Raw genomic sequence first — 21,999 nt, 5'->3', positions numbered from 1 at the left:
ATTAACCTAATAATCTGAGAAAGTGGTATCAAAGAAAAGGGAATAACTCCATCCCTAAGTTCACAGAGGTTTTCAAAGCACTCTAAAACAGTTCTACCACTGTTTGCTATTTCATTTGCTCATTGATGGATGATCAACTATGAATGCCAAAAACATACTTTGATTTTTCAGATATAGATAAAAAATTCATATAGCCACTACCTTCAGAAGCTTCTAGTCTACTGATTAAGATAGTTTAACAACAACAAAAAAAAATACTTTATTTTATCAGTGAGATATAAGCAACATTCTGGGAAAACCCAAAGTTTGAAGTGACTTAAAAGTTATCTCACTTGGTCAGGAGCCTTATGTCTATTTGTGAAGTCATAGTATCTAGTGTTTTCATGGAGCAGCAAACCAAATATCCCTCTCCAAGGTTTCAAACACAGGGATTTCATTATTGTTTTCTCAGATTGAGTTGGATTGGATGTTTAAAGAAACATAAAAATGACACTAACATTTTAAGCCTTATGAAAATTTCACAATGCAGATCTTATTATTTATATTTTACAAAGATCAATAACAGATTCATGCTTTGGGGGACTTTATCTTGCTCTTTCTATAGCACGGCATTTTCATACACCTGTTGGCCATTTGTATGTCTTTTAAGAAGAAATGTCTATGGAAGTCCTTTGCCCATTTTTTAACTGGGTTATTTGGATTTTTACTCTTAAGTTGTGTGAGTTCCTTATGTATTTTGGATATTAATCCCACATCAGATACAGAGTTAGCAAATATTTACTCCTATTCTGTACGTTTCCTTTCTACCTGTTAATTGCTTTCTCTACTGTACAGAGGATTTTTGGTTTGATGTAGCGCCTTTTGTCTATTTTTGCATTTGTTTTCTGTGCTTTTGGTGTGTATCCGAGAGTCATTGCAAGGATTTAAACATAAAACCTGAAACTTTAAACCTCCTAGAATAAAACAAAGGGGAAAAGCTTCTTGACATTGGTTTTAATCCATTTTGAGTTGATTTTGGGGTATGGTGTCAGATAAGGACCCAATTTCATTCTTTCATATGTGAATGTCCAATTTCCCCACATCATTTATTGAAGAGACTATACTTTCCCCATTGAAATTCTTGGCACCTTTGTCAAAGATCAGTTGACAAACTCTTACATGTGTGAGTTTAATTCTGAGCTTTTTATTCTGTCCCATGGTCTACATGTCTGTCTTTATGCCTGTACCGTACTATTTTCATTATTGCGTATTTGTAAAGTATTTTGTAATCAGGAAGCATGATGTCTCCAGTTTTGTTCTTTCTCAAGGTTGTTTTGGCCATTTGAAGTCCTCTGTGGTTCCATACGAATTTTAGGATATGTATTTTTCTATTTCCGTAAAAAGTGACACAGTTTTTCACATATAAGTCTTAAAGCCCACAGTTAGTTGATATGATGGGAAGAAGAAATCATACTGAACTTTTTTTCCCATCAAACTCAGTAACATTTGTTGAATGATCTTGTCTTCCCACCCTCGTACATTTGCCTGTCTCTGATATATATAACATCTCTCCAAATGTTTGGGGCTATTTTTAGATTCATTAACTAGTTCCATTACTATATGCTAATTTGATTATCCCTATGCCAAAATCACACTCTTAATCACTACACATTACTCCTCCTCACTCCGATGTTCATCTGTCTCCACTACTGTAATAAATCTGCTCTTACCAGGTCCACCAATATGCTCTATGTTGAAAAATCCAAGTGGAATTTTTCACATTTTATATTATCTTTTAGAAGGCTTCAAGGTAGTTGTTCATTTTCTCTCTTGACTTCCGTAAAAATCAAATATTTCTGCATTTGATCTGAGATCACCAGCCACTGATTAATGTCCTTTCTGGTGCTTACTCATCTATGTCATCTAAATGAAAGAGTTTCTCAAAGCTTTTATCTTATGCTCCCTTCCTTTTCCTAGCTATAATGTCATTTTGAGTGATCACAGCTAAGACTTCATATTAATGGCTTCCAAATTTATATGCCCTTATGACCCTAGAATCATATCCATTGCTAAAATAAACATTTATTGATCATCTAACATGTACGATCACTTTCTAGGTACTACCTATTCAACCAACTATGAACAAAAGAGGCAAAACTCCCTGCCTGCATGGAATGTTGATTCTAATGGTGGCATAATAAACAAATTAAAAAATGAACTATAAATATAATACTTCAGGTTGCAACAAGTTCTGTGAAGAAAATCAAATCATGGAAGGTACCTAAGGACTTTCGGAGTGGAGTTGCTGTAATTTTAAATAGGATAGAAACCTGACAATCTGACTAGAGATCTAGTAATTTTAAGCCAAGTTCAGCAAACTAGGACCTAAGGGGCAAATCTGGACTGCCACTTGTGTTTGCTTGTATGGCCAGTAAGGTAAGAATGCTCTTTACATTTTTAAATGATTGGGGGAAAAATAAAAATAATATTTTATGACATAAAAATATATGAAATTCAAAATAACATGACTATAAGTAAGCTTTCTTTGGGACACGGGAATGTTCATTATTTACATATTGTCTATGGCTCTTTTCATGCTACAATAGCAAAGTTGAGTAGTTGAGACAAAGATCACATGGCCCACAAAATCTAAACTATGTACTATCTTGTCCTTTATACAAAATATTTGCTAATCCCTGCTATTGCTTGCAAATATCAGCTTTGCATGGCAAAGTCCTCTTTGGATTTAATGCCAGATGAAAATATTTGTCTTTAGACAAATGTGCTTGCTTCCTTTAATAGACATTTCCCTTTTCAATTCAGCTGCTGGTAAAATCAAAAGCTCAATGTGACCAAGTTAAGTTAAAATGGCACTCTAGGTGGCCTGAAACCTCTACTGTGTTTAATCCTTCATTTGTATATGTTTTTATATAAGTATTGTACTGTCTTGTTTTATATTGATTTTAATTTTATGAGAAGTCTATAACTTTGTATGAACAGCAAGAAAAATACGAAGAAACATAAAGATAAATTATATTTGTTATACTATTTTAAGAGGTTCTCCTTAAAATTTTGATAACCAAACTGACTTTCTCTATGGGATTTGAAATTCAGGAATGAAACGTGTCTAAATTCACGAGAATGTGTAGTGTTCTTTGTAATGAAAATATTTTCTGAATTTATGTAATATATAATATTCTTATGTATGCTTCAAAGAAACTAGATAATATCATTTGAAAGGCTTTTCCCCAAACTCTTAAATAATTATGCAGGAAAGTACAAGTCTCAGTCAACTGGAAAATTTATTTCTGTGAAATAACTCATGTATGGACATTAACATTCTTATGCACCACTGCCAATAGAGAAAGTGGGTATATTAAGACTAAGAAATAATACCAGGTCCCATATTTTATTAATTTGAAAGTAAAGGTCATGACATTAAGATCTGTCATTTTTCTCAGAGTCCCCTGCTGGTCTAGAGGTTAAGGAGCCGACATTGTCACTACTGTGGTAAGGATTAGATCCCTGTCCCCAGAACTTCTGCATGCTGCAGGGATGGCCAAAAAAAAAAAAAGAAAGAAGAAGAAGTTTTGGGTTTTTCTCTCAGGTCTTTTGAATTTTGTGTAAAATGCTTTAAAAATAAAGTATTAAAAAGGAAAAAATAAACTGGGGGGGTTTTGTGTGCTTGTTTGTATTGGCTTGTTTTGTTTTTGAATATTTTGTTTTGTCTTATTTTTGAAACTTTTACAAAAGCCCTCAAAAAGCTGAATAAATAAAACTCTTCCTCTGTAGGTTCAAAAAAAGATTTAATTACAAGAACTATCTTAAAACCAATTGAAGATAAATTTATTATCAAAAGTATTAGTCTTAGTACTCCACCAGATTTTTATTATAGAATCAGGCCTTTTTTTCTTCTTTTTTCTTTTTTGTCTTTTGTCTTTTTAGGGCTGCACCCACGGCACATGGAGGCTCCCAGGCTAGTGGTTGAATCGTATCTGTAGTCACCAGCCTATGCCACAGCCATAGCAATGCAGGATCCAAGCTGAATCTTCAACCTACACCACAGCTCATGGCAATGCCAGATCCTTAACCCACTGAGCAAGGCCAGGGATCGAACCTGCGCTCTCATGGATGCTAGTCAGGTTCATTAAGCACTGAGCCATGATGGAAATCCTGACCTTTTTCTTGATGTAGAGGTCCTATATGAGTCATGTTTGATGGCAGGACTAGTATTGATACAGTCTATATTTTCTCACAATGATATTGTATGTTTGTTGGCTTAAGACCTTACGTCCTCTGAAATCTACTCTAATATTAAGTTCTTAAAGGAATTTAAGAAAAATAATTTTGTATATATTTTTGAAAAGCTACAAACTAAACAGCTACACGAAAGAAAGCAGCATTTCTTAACTCAAAAATCAGAAAGAGTACAAATTTTTTTTCAAATATTGAAATTTTTTTTTTCTTGCAGGTGATTTCTAGTCTCAAAGCATAATGGTTAGAAAAGATACTTGATTTGTTTACAATTTTCTTAATTTTTTTTTGAGGGCTGCACTTGTGGCATATGGAAGTTTCCAGGCCAGGGGCTGAATTGGAGCTGCAGCTGCTGGCCTATATCACAGCCACAGCAACACCAAATCCAAGCTGTGTCTATGACCTACACCACAGCTTATGTCAGAGCCGGATCCTTAAGCTGCTGAGCAAGGTCAGGGATTGAACCCATGTCCATATGAATAGTAGTAGGGTTTGTTACCTTTGAGACACAGTGGGAACTCCCATCAATTTTCTTCAATTTTCAGATACTTGTTTTGTGGCCTATCATATTATCTATCTTGGAATATTAAAACCATGTTTCCCTTTCACATGGATGCGAATTTTAAATGATGGTTAGGCTATGTTCCTTTTTATAAATTCTACCATAGTATACATATCCTTCCTTAATCAATGTCTTTTATGAAAATAGGGAAATGAAAACTTCCACAAGAAGTTCAAGATATAAAGAACTGAGGACAATTACTAAGAAGAGAATGTCTAAAGCTCTCAAGAAAGATAAAGACACATAAGAAGCCAATTTTAAAGAAAGCTGCTATGTTGCACAGTCATATATCTCTCCTTGACTCCAAGATCATACCCAGGAGGGCATGAAATATCATTCCAGGCAACTGAGAGAGAACAAGCAGAGGAATTTCTTCCTTACATAACAATTTTTCTTTTTCTTTTAATGTATTTACTCTAATGCTCCACCCTCTTGCTGCCTTCTGCTGGGCTAGACAGGGATGGTCATAGTTATTTGGCAATACTATTAAAGGAAAGGCACTAAAAGTAGCTTTTAGAACTTCATAGAATATAAATGACCAAAACCAAAACCAAAAACAATCAGCCTGAGCCAAAAAAAGGAAAAAAGAAAAGGTATCTTTTAGGCATTTTCATAAAAACCAGCCTTTTCATAAAAATAAGGAAAGAGTTGTGAAAGTGTGTAGAGAGTAGAAGCCACAAGGCCCTAGAATAAAAATAAAAAATGCGTACAAATGATATCAACAGTAACAGAAACCACAGAAATAGAAATAATTTTCAAGTTTAGTTTATAAAGTCCAACCACCTGTATAATCCCACCTGTATTAACCAAACTGCAAAAGTGGTAGAAAGTAATATGATCTTATTCCAAAAGGGATATTTCAATAGCTATGTCTGTGGATTTACTGTAGTAAAGTTAGAGAGTTCAAAAGGAAGAATCGAGGCAGCTTAGTACAAAATAATGGGTTGGTTACAAACACCTATTCATTTCTGCAACATGTGGATTCATTCATGATTTAATTTTTTCACCATACTCCAAAATATACCTCTGTATTTGTGTTCAATGCGTATGTATATAGAAATATTTTATTCATCCAAATTACCCTCCAATTGAGGTTCCATTTTCATCTACATTAAGACAACAGTAGGCAGTGAATACCAAGCAAAGACTAAGATTAAAAATGGTGCCAGCTGTGACCTAGTTCTTATAGTTTGATTGGTAAAGGAAGAAATCAATTTTAACCACAGTAAACTGAATTATATGCTAGCATTTATTATGGCTTATCTTATGCAGGTACTATGTGGGCAGTTTTCATCCTCTAGCCAACTATGTGAGGTGGGTGGTGGTATCTCCACAGAATTATGGAAACCAATCCTCAGGGTCAGGGTAAAGCTGGGCTACTAAGCTACTAAGTCATCCTTGACCATATAGGGACAACTCCTTTTCATTCCTGGACCACAACTGTCAGCTGATTCTTTAGTGCCTTCCTCAGAGGCTAGTGACAGAGTGGTGAGAAAATTAAATACAAACTAGCCTACTATAATGCACTAAAGTACTTTCAACATGGTACCTCAAAAGAATGCACTTAAATTATTCCTAAAGAAAGGTTTGAGTCATTCAGGTTTCAACCCATTTATATGTCTCCCTATTCTTACTAGAAAAAAAAAAATAGTACTGCCTACTATTCAACAAAAAGTTTGCTAGTAAGTATACTAGCTAACAATAATACAAAGCTTGTATTGGAGCACCCTTAAACCTTGCCAAAAGCCATGACACACCAAATATACATTTGATGTTCCAAATTGCTATGACAGAAAATATTAAAGTTCCTATCTATTTATAATATTTCTAATAAACCCTTGAGTGTTTTTTTTTAACTTCTGATACATGAAAGGAAAACATAATTGAGGTTTTAAATAAATTCTACCTTTTCTGATAATGCCTGCAGGTCAGCTAGAAAAGAGAAATGTCAATAATAAATCTGAATGCTTACTCTGTAGTTTCTTAGTAGGTAACAACTAAGAAGCACATGTGGACATAACAATAGTTAAGTTTCCTTGGCATGTGTAGTTATAGATATAAAAGTCACAGTTTCCAGATATCTGGTGCATGATGCTTTCATACTACAGGCTGATGTATAGTTTCTTCTAATAATAGACTAGCCATAGTATATTTTATTCAACAAGCAGTTTATTTAAAGACTACAGGGAAAACATGCCAATTATCCTATGGGCCTGGCCTGGCACAGCCCCCATCAGAGATTCTGAATCCTCATAATTCTTTTAAGATGGTATTTACTTCTCTCACCTTGGAAAAATCAGTTCACTTGAGGTGGAAAACTACAATACTTAGATATGCTAATAAAAATTGTTGGGAAATAATTACTGAATCATTACTGAATTTTATTCTATAATTTAAATTTTTTTTGGCTGTACCCACAGCTTGCAGAAGTTCCCAGGCCAGGGATCAAACCCTTGTCTTTTAAGTGCACAGAATGTTAACAAGTAGCAAAGCCCAGAGGATGGATTTTGGTTATTAAATTTAAAAGGAATCTAAAGTAACTATGGTAATTAGTAGTCAATAAAATACTCTCAACTAAATAAAATTAATCTAAGTACTGTTCTGTATTTTTTAATTGCCTAAGGCAAACTTTCATGATAAATATACTACAGTCTCCAACATCAGTACTGATTTTAATGCCACAATTTGTATTAGAGAAAGCATTATTCACAAAAGTCAAGTTAAGACTGAATTAAATCACAGGGATTAATTTGCTTGTGGGGTAAAGCTGAATTCAAAAAAAATCTATAAAACTAAATATGTGGAAGAGAGAGAATGAAATCTCAGTAATTGGGGCAAAGGTTTTCTCTAATTAGCTGCAATGCATCATTAAATTCTATTGTACCAGCAGCTGAAAAAAATACAGCTGTTTTAGAACTAACAAGAAAAGCATTGGAACAAAGACATTTCATTTCATGCACTATATTTTGATCTTTTTCAGCATATATGCATAGTTAAATCTGATAACAACTACCACTAATAAAATACTTGAAAGGAAAAATCAACAAAATGTGAGATAAAAAGCATATAGTGGGACAAATATTTGGAACAGCCAGTCTAATAGAGGTCTCTAATATTAAATATGGGATAACCATTAAAAATCAGATGCTGTTTACTAAAGCTATTGTCAAGTAAATCCATATTTCTAAGATTGTGACTACAATCACAGAATGTATATGACTACTGTCAGCAAACTTTTATTTTCTTTTTTCCACCCTTGTATTTTAATAGGCTAAATGAATTTCATTCTTATTATCAAAAGATGAATATATAATAGGTAATTAGATACATGGAGGAATGGTTGGATGGATGGATATATTATACAAATAAAATAAAAAGAAAAATAAAGAGACAGATATAAAAGAAGAGAGTGAGAAAGAGAGAGGGAGAAGATAAAAAGCTTTGTTATGAAAGTCATATAAGCTCATTGCCTGCTGTCCTGAGAATAACCTAAAAAGGGACTGGGTGAAGCACAGACCAATCACCTCACTACAAAATAATCCAGGTAAGACATGATGGTGACTTGGACCAGGTGATAGCAATAGAGGTGGTGAGAAATGGAGGTAGATTTTATAGGATTTGGGGGAGGTTTTACTGTGGGGGAATTGTCCTAAGCAACTGAGCGGTTAAATTTCCATTAAATGCACTGAGGAAGAGTGTCAATGGAGCAGGTTTATGGTAGATAATTAGGAGTTCAGTTCTGGACAGCTTCAGTGGATATGAGTAAGCAGTTAGGTAAGAGAATCTGTGGTATATGGAATAGGTCCAGGATTAGAAAGTATATGAGTGTGACATTAACATATTTTTTTAGTCATGAGATTGTATGATGTCCCTGAAGGAAAGATTATCAACAGAAAAGAGAAGAGGCATATGGACTGAGGTCTGGAATATCCCCAAGTTTAGAATATTATCTTGGTCAAAGTGATTTCAAGAAACTCCCTACCAAATTACACACTGATCAGAATTATACGATACTGTCAGTCACCACAGCCTTTGTTAAAATTGCACCTTATCTTTGACAGTCTCTTGCTCTTTCAATATTTATTCATTACAAGTGAAAGTAAGATTTCTGTATGTTTATTAGTAATTTATATTTTTGTTTTATATAAACTATCATTTTATTTAGCCCCCTCCCCACATATTCTAATTCTTCTTATTGATGTGTAAAATTACTTTACATGTTAAAGTAATTAACCTTTCACTTGTGATATTTGTTACAAATACTTTATCTCATTTTTGTTTGCATTGGTTTTGGTGCAAAGGGTTTTACATATGCTAGCCAAATTTCTTTATCACTTAATATGTTATGTATTCCATTGAATTAATACATATAAAGACTTTCATATTTGCCACAATTCTTTAAATCTACTCCTTCTACTAGTCAAAAATTAATCTAAGGGAGTTCTCGTTGTGGCCCATCAGGTTAAGAACACTACTAGTATCCATGAGGATGCAGGTTTGATCCCTGGCCTTGCTCAATGGGTTAAGGATCCAGCATTGCTCTAAGCTGCAGTGTAGGTCTCAGATCTGGAATTGCTGTGGCTATGGCATGGGCCTGCAGCTGCAGCTCTGATTCAGCCTCTAGGCTGGGAACTTTCATATGCTGCAGGGACAGCCTTTAAAAGGAAAAAAAAAGGAAAAACAAACAAACAACAAAAATTAGTTTAAGAATGTCCCATTCAGTCAGAAGGCACATGCATGACATTTTCCTATCAAAAAGCGAATTCATTTTTAATACTTTTACTTTTTTCTTTAAAAACTTTTATGTGAATTAAAATTTTATTTTACCTTTAAAACTAATCTCCTCATCTTTTTTCCTTTTGCTCCATTTTCTATGGATATTCTACCAATCAGAAGTAAATTTTTATGACCACTAATGATGAACAGCAAACAACCAAAAAAAAAAAAAATGTCACTAGTAAGAACTACATAGTGGGTGCCTTCCATGGACACCTGATACCAGCATATTACATGCTAACTACATGATAAGGAAGACAGCTGAGCCATTACTAGAGGGGGAGCCTATGAAACTCTACTGAGTCCATTCCTGAACCAACCCAGTATCTGGGAATTTAAAGAAAGTAAACCCCAAATCTGCTCTGTACCAGATCTGTGGCATAAGCTCTGGGTCAGGCACTTTGCTAATGTAAAGGGCTACTATTCCATCATTTTACTGATGTTTTTTCTCAGCTACCATGTGACCCCCGCTGTATTTTCTGGAAAGAAAACTTCTGACTGAGATGGTGAATGACAAAGTAGATGGTTACCTCTTGATTTTGGTTTCAATGAATGTTGGACCTCAAAGAACACCCTGCATTTGGCAATTTAAATACTGACGCTCATATTCATCCCCAAGGAAGACTCTGCTGCTTCTTTGGATTCCCTCCCTACTAACCTTATACTGCTTCAGGTACACATTAACCACATTCCACAGACATGCAATGCGTTCTTTTCCCCTCTGTGGTCGCACATTCCATTTTAAGGACACATGCAACTGCATTGTGTAAAATGTTGAAAGAGGAGCAGGTCTCACCCTCTTTCATGGCTCTTCCACATAATTAGCCTCAGGTATCTCACTTGCACTTTCTCTGAAAGCTTTCATCTCTGAACTCTTACTTTTTAAGTTCATTCTCTTTGCCTCACCTCAGCCCCATGCTACTAACAACACCTTCTCTGGCTTAAAACTACCTACTTGTTTCATGAAATTTCCCCTAATGAAACATCTACTCTGCTCACTTGCTCTTTCACTTGGACATTGAAAGGTATGAAAGAAAAACTACAAGTCAACATTACATGATTAAAAAACAAATCAAAATAAAACAACCACGTTACATTAGCATTCAGAGACTTAAAAAAATTAAAAATTTTAAAAATAAAATTCATGGAAAATGGCAAGGAAGGTTTTGTGCTGTCTGATTATCATATGCCAAAAGTCAGTATCTCAAAATAAAACCTCCACTGATGCTTAAAAAGTAAAATAGTTCAAGATAAGTTTTCTCTGTAATTTTTATGTCCAAGCCCTATTTGAATCAGTTGGGTGTAGGAAGTGAGAATTTTTTTAAATTTGGTTTTGTTTTTAGTGAGGATGACTTTGGTTGTTCTTTACCTCTAATATGAGTTAGATAAGAAAAATTTAAAGAGGTTCCATGAAAAGAAAAGCAAGAAACTAGATCTGGCAGGTGGATTGGGAGGGTGGTGTCCATTTCAGATATTTGTGTAAGGAAAAGGGGCAGGAGGAATTATAAATTTCATTCGAAAACATGAGAGAGAGGAGAAATTTAGAGGGTAGAAGACTTAGAATCTTTTAGTTATAAACAAGGAAGTTTCTTTCTAAATTTTAAATGGGCAAAATTTCAAAAGAAAATTCGAGAATAAAATCTAGCAGAAGAAATGACAGCACAGTTAGCATTTTAGAGGAATGCAGCAAATCACTCTGAGTGGTAATGAGTGTTTAGAGAAATGGAGTAATTAGTTGTTTTCAGGAATCACAATTCCTAAATTGGGTGTGATTACTAGTACTAATTGATGATTAATGGCTGAGTGCTTTCCATCTTCTAAGCATTCAATAATATGATTTACTGATATGTTGCTTTGAAATACAGAGTAACATTTATGAACTAATTATACAAGTAAGATGTGAGTAGGAAAGCTACAGGCATCTGAAAAGCCTATTGAAATAGAAAATAGATAACAACAATAATAATAACCCATACCTTCTCTGTGTCAATGCCTTTTGACATGGACCATGTTGAGACAATATAATCCATGACTCGTTCACTAAGGCCTTTGGGGACCTGATAGAGTTTCAGAAAGTCCCGTACATTATTCAGCATCTCATGGTACCGGTTGGTGTTGGCATACATTTGCTGGAAAATTGTGGTAACATTTCCAAAAATAGTTGCATAAAGAAGAGCTGAAAGAGAAGAAATGATGAAAATAAAACAAATATCCCAAGTGGAAAAAAAAGATATGAATATTGGCCAAATCAATGCATCATTTGATAGGGATGCCTTTATAAACTTTTCAGGATTATGCAATGGTAACCCCTGAGAAGAGTGCCTGGAATGTGGTATTCATTCAGCAAATGTTACCTGTAGTATGATAAACAAGATTTTATGAGTGAGCACGTCTAGTCAAAGTGGTAAAATATGAGAGTGGCTGATAGATTTCATGAGGCATTAGATGATCCAAGGTTATAATTTGCCTAAGATATTCTTAGCCTTGTGACTAAATTTATCCTTCAGGCTTGTCGTCCTTCATGAAGTTTAATCAATTTAAATTTTCAAGGGGGATTGATGATCCAGTTTAGGAATGTCTCTTTCTCATTGTTGCTTCCTCCAACTTTTGGAATACTTCCTCCTTATAAATATTTTTGACAGAACATCAGAAATACAGGAAGTGGAAACAAATCAAAGTGTTCCATTTCCAGAAGCTTCTAGAGAGAAACAGGTTTGGGACTAACAGCTAAAATAAAACTAAACTAAAATAAAAAAAATAAAAGAATGCCTGAAAATTTAGCTATTAAATTCATGTCAGTATCCCAGTACTTTAAGTTTTGTTTTGTTTTGTTTTAAATTTTCATTATTTTAGAGTAAAGTCACCTTGCAAAACTAATGTTATTTATCTACAATGGCAAGGAAAGGATATGGTTTTTTAATGTCCCTGAGGGCTACTCCCTCCCTCAACCCGTAATTTACCAACTCCTCTTTGCAGATCTAGTCAGATCAGGAATGATGACCTGATCTTGTGAGAGCTTTTAAAAAGCAGTTGAGTTCAGCCCAAATTCAACACACCTTCAACCATACACCACTTCCTGCCTACCCTGTCCCTTTGGTTTTATACCTTTGTCAACAGTAGGATCTTTTGAAAAGAGGTCAATATTTCATCCCCCTTAACATTTAGTAAACACAGTATTTAGTAACCACATACATTCCATGAGCATATCACAAAAGTGGAATATCAGTTAATAATCACTTCCACTCTATTCCTCCAAGCATTGGAAAAAAATGACTCCTCCTAACAAAACATATGGGCTGTCCCATTTCCGCAGTTTCATCAACCAAATCCCATATGATGGAAGTAGTATAAAATCAAGCTAGTGAAGCAACTTAAGATCCTCAATCTATTTTTTATAAAATTATTTTTTAAGGGGCAATTGCTCTTTGAGTACAAGAAAAAATAGTTTCCCAATATGAAGCTAAGATTTTATAGGCATTTACTCAGTGCAGTTTTTTTTTTCTTTTTCTTTTTTATTTTTTGCTATTATTTAGGGATTTAGATCCAGTGTAGAACCAATTGTAAGATAGATGATATTTTGTTAAAACTGAGTAGGAAGAATATAGTACTGATATTTCTCAACTGAGTCGTTAAATGTTTGAATATTTATATTTAAAAAAATAGGAAAAGTAGAGGTAATCATACACTTAACACTATCCTGTCATTGTTGGTATTTTAAGAAAGACAAACACAGAAATAATGTGAACAAACTAATGGTAGAAGAATTAGGTAGCAAATACGAATTTTGCATTTCTAGAAAAGGGAAATAAAGAGAATTTATATTTTTTAAATAATGAGCTTTTTAGAGGTTAACAAAATAATGCTACAGTCATGTTTTTGAATAGTACCCAGCCATTCTAAGTTGTCAACAAATAACAGAACTATTATTCTGACATGTTCAACTCATTTGGCTCCCTAAGATGTTTGTAATATTCTATATTTGCCAAAGTGTCTACTACTGCCTTTTAGTTTAACAGATTACCATACATTTCATCTTTCAGGTACATTAAATATGCACACATTCTACTGATATTAAAAGCTTAAGCACCAAAATATGCATAAAACTGCCAATGTATTTAAATATTTCAGCATTAATAAATGAAAAAATATAATCGATATGACATGTTTGGTATATTACAAAGATATCCACTTTTGCCCCAATTTTCATGTGAGTGTGCTGTCCTAAACTGAGTAAGATTAAACAATGTCATAATTTAAGATGACATATATATACATATACAACTATATGTATATAATTACATATATATAAAACATATAAATATATATAATTTTTTACTATGAAACGTTATAAAAACCATGGAGAGAGTTCACATGTCCCATATGTAGCTCTCTCAATGATTACATCTTACAGAATTGTAGTAAATTTTCAAAACCAGGAAGTTGATGATGGCACAGTACAATTAACTGGACTATAGACACCATATTACACTAATTTTTTAATGCAGCCATTTTTTAGTATACAATTTTATAAAATTTTATCACACGTATATATCCATGTAATATATGTATATCTTTAAAAAGAGAAACCCTGGTTGGCTGCATCACTTAAAACTATTTTCTCCTATTCCATAGGTTATATTTTTGTTTGTTTGTTTTTATGATTTTCTTTGCTGTGCAAAAGCTTTTAAAGTTTGATTAGATCCCATTGGTTTATTTTAGTTTTTATGTCTGTTGCTTTGGGAGACTGACCTAAGAAAACATTTTTACAGTTGACATCAGAAATGTTTTGCCTATTTTCTCTTCTAGGAATCTTATAGTGTCTTGTCTTATGTTTAAGGCTGTAAGCCATTTTTGAGTTTATTTTTGTGCATGGTGTGAGGGTGTGTTCTAGTTTCATTGATTTACACTGCAGCTGTCCAGTTTTCCCTACACCACTTGCTAAAGAGACTGTCCTTTTGACATGGAAGAACCTAAGTGTCCATCAACAGATAAATGAATTAAGAAAATGTGGTACATATATGCAGTAGAATACTACTCAGCCATAAACAAGAACAAAATAATGTCATTTGCAGCAACATAGATGGAACTGGTGATTCTCATACTAAGTGAAGTAAGTTAGAAAGAGAAATAAAAATACCACATGATATTGCTTATATCTGGAATCCAATATATGGCATAAATGAACCTATCTATAGAAAAGCAACAAACTCATGGACATGGAGAGCAGATTGTAGTTGCCAAGGGGGAAGGGGAGGAAGTGGGATGGACTGGGAGTTTGGGGTTAGTAGATGCAAACAACAACATTTGGAATGGATAAGCATTGAGATCCTGCTGTATAGCACAGGGAGCTATATCTAATGACTTGTGATGGAATATGATGGAGGACAATGTAAGAAAAAGAATGTGTGTGTGTGTATATATATATATGTATAACTGAGTCACTTTACTGTACAACAGAAATGGACAGAATATTCTAAATCAACTGTAATTAAAGAATATTTTAAAATGAATAAAATTCAGATATAATTTAATATCTTGAAAAAAAATAAAAATAAAAAGAGAAACCAATTCTTCCTTAAGACATTTCAACATTTAAGACTAGTATGGTCACTAAATCTCCCTAGGATTCTATTTCTTCTCTTATAATTTTAAAATACTCTAGAATCTTTATGAAAGAGTTGTGCTAAATGAGATAACTCCTACAAAGAAATTTTTAAAGAGAGTCCAATAGGAAGAAAGCATCCACAAAATGTTATGTATCATCATCATCATCATCATGGAAATTGCTACCAAATAATTTTTCACACAGCAGAAAGAATACCCCCTTCCTTCAGTATCACTCTCTATTCCCTTACTGTGCCTGTGTTCTTAATATTATTTATCACTACTTTAATTCACATTATACATTTATTTATTTTTATACACATCTTCCCTTTAGAAATGCAAAATGAGGTTCTCATATTAAGTGAAATAAGTCAGAAAGAGAAAGACAAATACCATATGACATCACTTCTATGTGGAATCTAACATATGGCACAGATGATCCTGTCTACAAAACATCCTATCACAGACATGGTGAGCAGACTTGTGGTTCCCAGGGTGGGAAGTGGGAGGGATGGGGAGTTTGGGGTTGGTTGATGCAAACTCTTACATTTGGAATGGATGGACAATGAGGTCCTATTACATATCACAGGGAATTGTGTGTGATTGGGTCACTTTGCTGCACAACAAAAATCAAAGAAACATTGTAAAATCAACTATACTTTAAATAAATAAATAAATAAATAAATAAATAAATATTCCAGTGGTGGGGAAGAAAAAAGAAATGCAAAATCCATTGAATACAGGTGTGGGCTTTGCCTTGTCCTTTCCGCTCACTTCTGTATTTCCAGAACACAGACCAGTTCCTGGAACACAGTAGGTATTCATATTTTTTTCCAGTAAATTCAGACTCCAAAAATCGTAGAAAACAGTTTTTCAGAAACATCCTTTTTCAAGTCAAAGTTTCACTACTGGTGATACAAAGACATAGAAGAACTATGCATTATCAATGCATGTGAGAGAATTAAATATTTAGAAGCTAAGGTGATACATTCCTTGATCATATTAAGATAATAAATAAATTGGGAAGACCTACCTATTACCATTTATCAAACATGAAAGTTCATACTTGGCCTAGACAATTTTGTAGAAGACTATTATATAATTTTACCCCCTGAATGGGGTGCCTTGTAAGTAATTTGGCTACTTTACTAGTAACAATTAGACTAATCTGTTAAAATTTGATGTCTCTTTTTATATGCTCTCCTATAGCCTTTTAAGTTTAAGACAATTTAAGACAAGCTAATCTTACAAGTTTACCACATTTAAAGACTTGGTAATTCTGGCATAAACACCAGTAAATGTTTTATCTAAAAAGTCTTATTTTTTCCTTATTCACCATAAGGAGACTGTTTTAAAGAGAATTATGTTAGATTAAAGATGGCTACAAATTCTCTGTCACCCCTTCCACTGACAGACAGGATCTATATCCCATGACCTTGAATGTAGGCATAGTCTATGACTGCTTTACTGAGAGAATACAGTCACTGAGAGAATGCAGTGTTAAAAAGAAAAAGAAAAAAAAGAAAAAAAAAAAGATGCAAATTTTTCAGACCCATTCAAGTCACTCAGCTAATACCATATGGACCAGAAGTAAGTCATGTCCTCCTAGCTCTGTATCCATCTTTATTTAAAGTCATGAATGAAGATTTAATATTTTCAAAAAGAGACAAAGACTGAAAGATTGAATAATGCTGTATCACTAATCACATATTTCACTATTCCTTCAAGTATTGCTTAATTCAATAAACAAATTATATGCAGCCACTACAATAATTACTAATGATACTATTTAATACCTATCTCAACCAGTATTCAATACTTCCTATAGAAAAGTATTAATATTTAATTCTCTCAAATGACATCCTTTGAAAGAAGACTACTGATCATTTTCTTTAAATAAACTTACAGCCATTCCAAATATATAAACTAAATATAGCTTATTTCTCATGGTTAAACAGTTGTCAGAGTCAAACAAAAATTGATGTTCAGCTAATTAATTGTAACTCTGCTTCCACTCTCATGAGTTGCTCAAGATAACAGATAAGATGATGATATCTAGTTCTCTTAATAAATTATGTTCTCCAGTCACTTCATTTTTTTGCTCCTTAGGTCAAGTTGCAGCCATTCATCATATTAATGACAATATTTTTTTTAGATTTCTTGTGCCTGTTTATGTTGACAGCCAACATTTACTTTTCCTAATTATTTTTCTTTTATAAATCTTGGCAAGTAATTTTTGGCCTTAGACTGATCAATTTAAAATATTGATATGAGAATGTATTTCTGGTGACCATTAAAGCCAATAAGTGGGAGTTCCAATTGTAGTGCTGTAGGTTAAGAATCAGCATTATCTCTGCTCAGGCACAAATTTGAACCCCAGCCCAGCACAGTGGGTTAAGGATCTGGCATTGCCATAGCTGTGGCATAGGTAGCAGCTGCATCTCAGATTCCATCTCTGGCCTGGGAAATTCCATATGCCACAGAATTGGCCAAAAATAAAATAAAATAAGTCAAATAAGTGATTCAACCATCATTTACACTTCTTTTTATATTCACTAAAGTCCACCTTCAATAATGATATTAAGTTCATGGAAGGAAAATATCCCATCAATGTATGATTATATATGTATCATACAGTCTGGTAAAACACTTGAAATGTCTGCATTTGGCCTTATAACAATATGAAGAAGCTAATCATCATTCCTCCAATTTCATACTGTTATTCTCCTTCCAGCTGGCTCATAGTGGCTCCTGGTTTCCATGGATGCTCTTTTGCAGTGACCTATATATGTAAGCACCCCTTGGGCATAATTTATGAGCCAGATATTTTCTCTTTCCCAGCCTTCCCTTAATCTATGCCACCATTCTATCTAGTACTTGAACAATGCCAACTATCCTGTTAGAAATCAACCTCATTAATTACTTTATATTAAAGTGTTAAATATTAAAAACTATTTCATGTGGATAGCATAACATTCTCTTAGGACACTGGAATTTTGAAGGAGGAATTCCAGATAGTACCATGATTTGATTGAATCATTTGAATTACTCTCGATTAGTAAGATAAATTAGAACACAGAAGGGAACATTTTTAAAATTTATCAAATTATAGTAAATATTGGACAAATTTCACCAGCTTATAGCTTATCCCATGATTATTGCAAAAACTGACTACATCAAAATAGTTTCAATTATTACTTTTATTGAAGTATAGTAGATTTACATACATATAGTAGATTTACATATAGATAGATTTACAGTACTATATTAGTTTCAGGTATATAATGTAATGATTTAGTATTTAGATTATATTCCATTAAAGTTTATTATAAAATAATGGCATAATTCCCTGTGCTGTACAACACATCCTTTTTGCTTATATATTTTATATGTAGTAGTTTGTATCTCTTAATCTTATATCCTTAATGTGTCCCTCCCCCCTTCCCTCTCCCCACTGGTAAACACTGGTTTGTTTTCTGCATCTGTAAGTCTGTTTTTGCTTTGCTCTATACACTTGTTTTGTTCCTTTAGATTCCACAGATAAGTCATACCAAATAGTACTTGTCTTTCTATCTGACATATTTCACTAAGCATATGCTCTCAGTCTAAGGGGATGGGAGGCTGTTTTTTCCTAACGATGTATCTCTCCAGCTATCTGTATGGTGCATGAATGATCTTACTACCTATTAAAATTTCCTATAGGGATTCTTGCTGTGGTGCAGTGGATTAAGAATCCAACTGCAGCAGCTCAGGTCACTGCAGAGGTATTGCTCCAGCTTGGCATAGGTAGCAGCTATGGCTCAGATTCACTCCCTGACCTGGGAATTTACATATGCTGTGTGTGTACCCATGTAAAAAAAATCCAATAATGCATGGAAATAATTCATTGAAGGAAAGGCAATATAACCCTTAAATAAATGTGTTCCTTAAACTCTTTCAGGCAGAGCCAGTATCACATATTTCCTTCATAATCCCTAAGAAAAACTAGAATGTTCTTCAACAAAGTAGGTTACTGACAGAAGCAGCCAACTAACATGAAAAAATTATAACAGCTAATTTAGACTATGTCCCTTGTTTGGTGGAATGATAAAAGTTGCTGTCTGCATAGAGGACATTAAATTGCATACACATTGTCAAAACTTTTGAAAAGGTCTTTTAGCTATTTTGTAATTATATTTAGGCCTTTTTTTGCATGGGCCAATAGTCAGAGTATGCATTAACATATCAAGTGCACATTTCCTAAGTGCTTACTGTGTAAACACAATGAAAAGTATTATGGGAGATATAGCGATGCACAATTTTACACACTTACTTTTGTTTTTAACTAACACTTGAAGGAATTGGTTGTAAAATTCTATGCTCAAGAATGATTATCCCATTGGTTCAACATACGCAAATCAATCAGCATCATACACCACATTAACAAAAAAAAGGTCAAAAATCATATGATCATCTCAATAGACGCAGAAAAAGCATTTGACAAAGTTCAACATCCATTCATGATCAAGACCCTCGCCAAAGTGGGTATAGAAGGAACATTCCTGAATATAATCAAAGCCATTTATGATAAACCCACAGCAAATATAATCCCCAATGGGGAAAAACTGAAAGCCTTCTCACTCCAATCTGGAACAAGACAGGGATGCCCACTCTCACCACTGCTCTTCAACATAGTTTTGGAAGTCCTAGCCACAGCAATTAGACAAACAAAAGAAATAAAAGGCATCCATATAGGAAGACAAGAGATCAAACTGTCACTGTATGCAGATGATATGATACTATACCTAGAAAACCCTAAGGACTCAACCCCAAAACTCCTTGAACTGATTAATAAATTCAGCAAAGTGGCAGGATATAAGATTAACATTCAGAAGTCAGTTGCATTTCTGTATACCAGCAATGAAACATTAGAAAAGGAATACAAAAATATGATACCTTTTAAAATTGCACCTCACAAAATCAAATGCCTCGGAATACACCTGACCAAGGAGGTAAAGGACCTATATGCTGAGAACTATAAAACTTTAATCAAAGAAATCAAAGAAGATGTAAAGAAATGGAAAGATATTCCATGTTCCTGGATTGGGAAAATCAATATTGTAAAAATGGCCATACTACCCAAAGCAATCTACAGATTCAATGCACTCCCTATCAAATTACCCAGGACATTGTTCACAGAACTAGAACAAACAATCCAAACATTTATATGGAACCACAAAAGACCCAGAATCGCCAAAGCAATCCTGAGAAACAAAAACCAAGCAGGAGGCATAACTCTCCCAGACTTCAAGAAATACTACAAAGCCACAGTCATCAAAACAGTGTGGTACTGGTACCAAAACAGACAGACAGACCAATGGAACAGAATAGAGAATCCGGAAATAAACCCTGACACCTATGGTCAATTAATCTTTGACAAGAGAGGAAAGAACATCAAATGGGAAAAGGAAAGTCTATTCAGCAAGCATTGCTGGGAAACCTGGACAGCTGCATGCAAAGCAATGAAACTAGAACACACCCTCACACCATGCACAAAAATAAACTCCAAATGGCTGAAAGACTTAAATATACGACAGGACACCATCAAACTCCTAGAAGAAAACATAGGCAAAACACTCTCTGACATCAACATCATGAATATTTTCTCAGGTCTGTCTCCCAAAGCAATAGAAACTAGAGCAAAAATAAACCCATGGGACCTCATCAAACTGAAAAGCTTTTGCACAGCAAAGGAAACCCAAAAGAAAACAAAAAGACAACTTACAGAATGGGAGAAAATAGTTTCAAATGATGCAACTGACAAGGGCTTCATCTCTAGAATATATAAGCAATTTATACAACTCAACAGCAAAAAAAACCAATCGATCAATGGAAAAATGGGCAAAAGACCTGAATAGACATTTCTCCAAAGAAGATATACAGATGGCCAACAAACACATGAAAAAATGCTCAGCATCGCTGATTATAAGAGAAATGCAAATCAAAACTACCATGAGATACCACCTCACACCAGTCAGAATGGCCATCATTAATAAATCCACAAATAACAAGTGCTGGAGGGGCTGTGGAGAAAAGGGAACCCTCCTGCACTGCTGGTGGGAATGTAAACTGGTACAGCCACTATGGAGAACAGTTTGGAGAGACCTTAGAAATCTATACATAGAACTTCCATATGACCCTGCAATCCTACTCTTGGGCATCTATCCGGACAAAGCTCTACTTAAAAGAGACACATGCACCTGCATGTTCATTGCAGCACTGTTCACAATAGCCAGGACATGGAAACAATCCAAATGTCCATCGACAGATGATTGGATTCAGAAGAAGTGGTATATATACACAATGGAATACTACTCAGCCATAAAAAAGGATGACATAATGCCATTTGCAGCAACATGGATGGAACTAGAGAATCTCATCCTGAGTGAAATGAGCCAGAAAGACAAAGACAAATACCATATGATATCACTTATAATTGGAATCTAATATCCAGTACAAATGAACATCTCCTCAGAAAAGAAAATCATGGACTTGGAGAAGAGACTTGTGGTGCCTGATGGGAGGGGGAGGGAGTGGGAGGGATCGGGAGCTTGGGCTTATCAGACACAACCTAGAATAGATTTACAAGGAGATCCTGCTGAGTAGCATTGAGAACTATGTCTAGATACTCATGTCGCAACAGAAGAAAGGGTGGGGGAAAAAACTGTAACTGCAATGTATACATCTAAGGATAACCTGACCCCCTTGCTGTACAGTGGGAAAATTAAAAAAAAAAAAAAGAATGATTATCAATTTCATATTTCTTAAAAATCTTCTAAACAATG

At 34.2% G+C, this 21,999-nt stretch overlaps 1 protein-coding gene across 4 annotated transcripts in view; it reads right to left on the bottom strand.

Annotated features, from left to right (window-relative positions):
* Positions 1–21,999, bottom strand: part of KCNH5 (potassium voltage-gated channel subfamily H member 5) — a 293,800-nt gene that overhangs the window by 87,801 nt on the left and 184,000 nt on the right. For 3 of the 4 annotated variants that reach the window (XM_021062620.2, XM_084983190.1, XM_021062628.2), the window contains one exon: positions 11,548–11,747. In XM_021062620.2, the coding sequence (XP_020918279.2) occupies positions 11,548–11,747 (200 nt within the window). Of the gene's footprint in view, positions 1–4,433; positions 4,583–9,441; positions 11,748–21,999 lie in introns of those variants that run through there. The other variant, XR_014820505.1, reaches the window with a different exon arrangement.

The sequence above is a fragment of the Sus scrofa genome, chromosome 1 (assembly GCF_054392235.1).
Source record: "Sus scrofa isolate SSC_HxYL_T2T_F1_AM1 chromosome 1, Sscrofa_HxYL_maternal_Yorkshire_Landrace_v2.0, whole genome shotgun sequence".
NCBI lineage: Eukaryota > Metazoa > Chordata > Mammalia > Artiodactyla > Suidae > Sus > Sus scrofa.
This window is presented reverse-complemented; position numbering and strand designations above follow the sequence as displayed.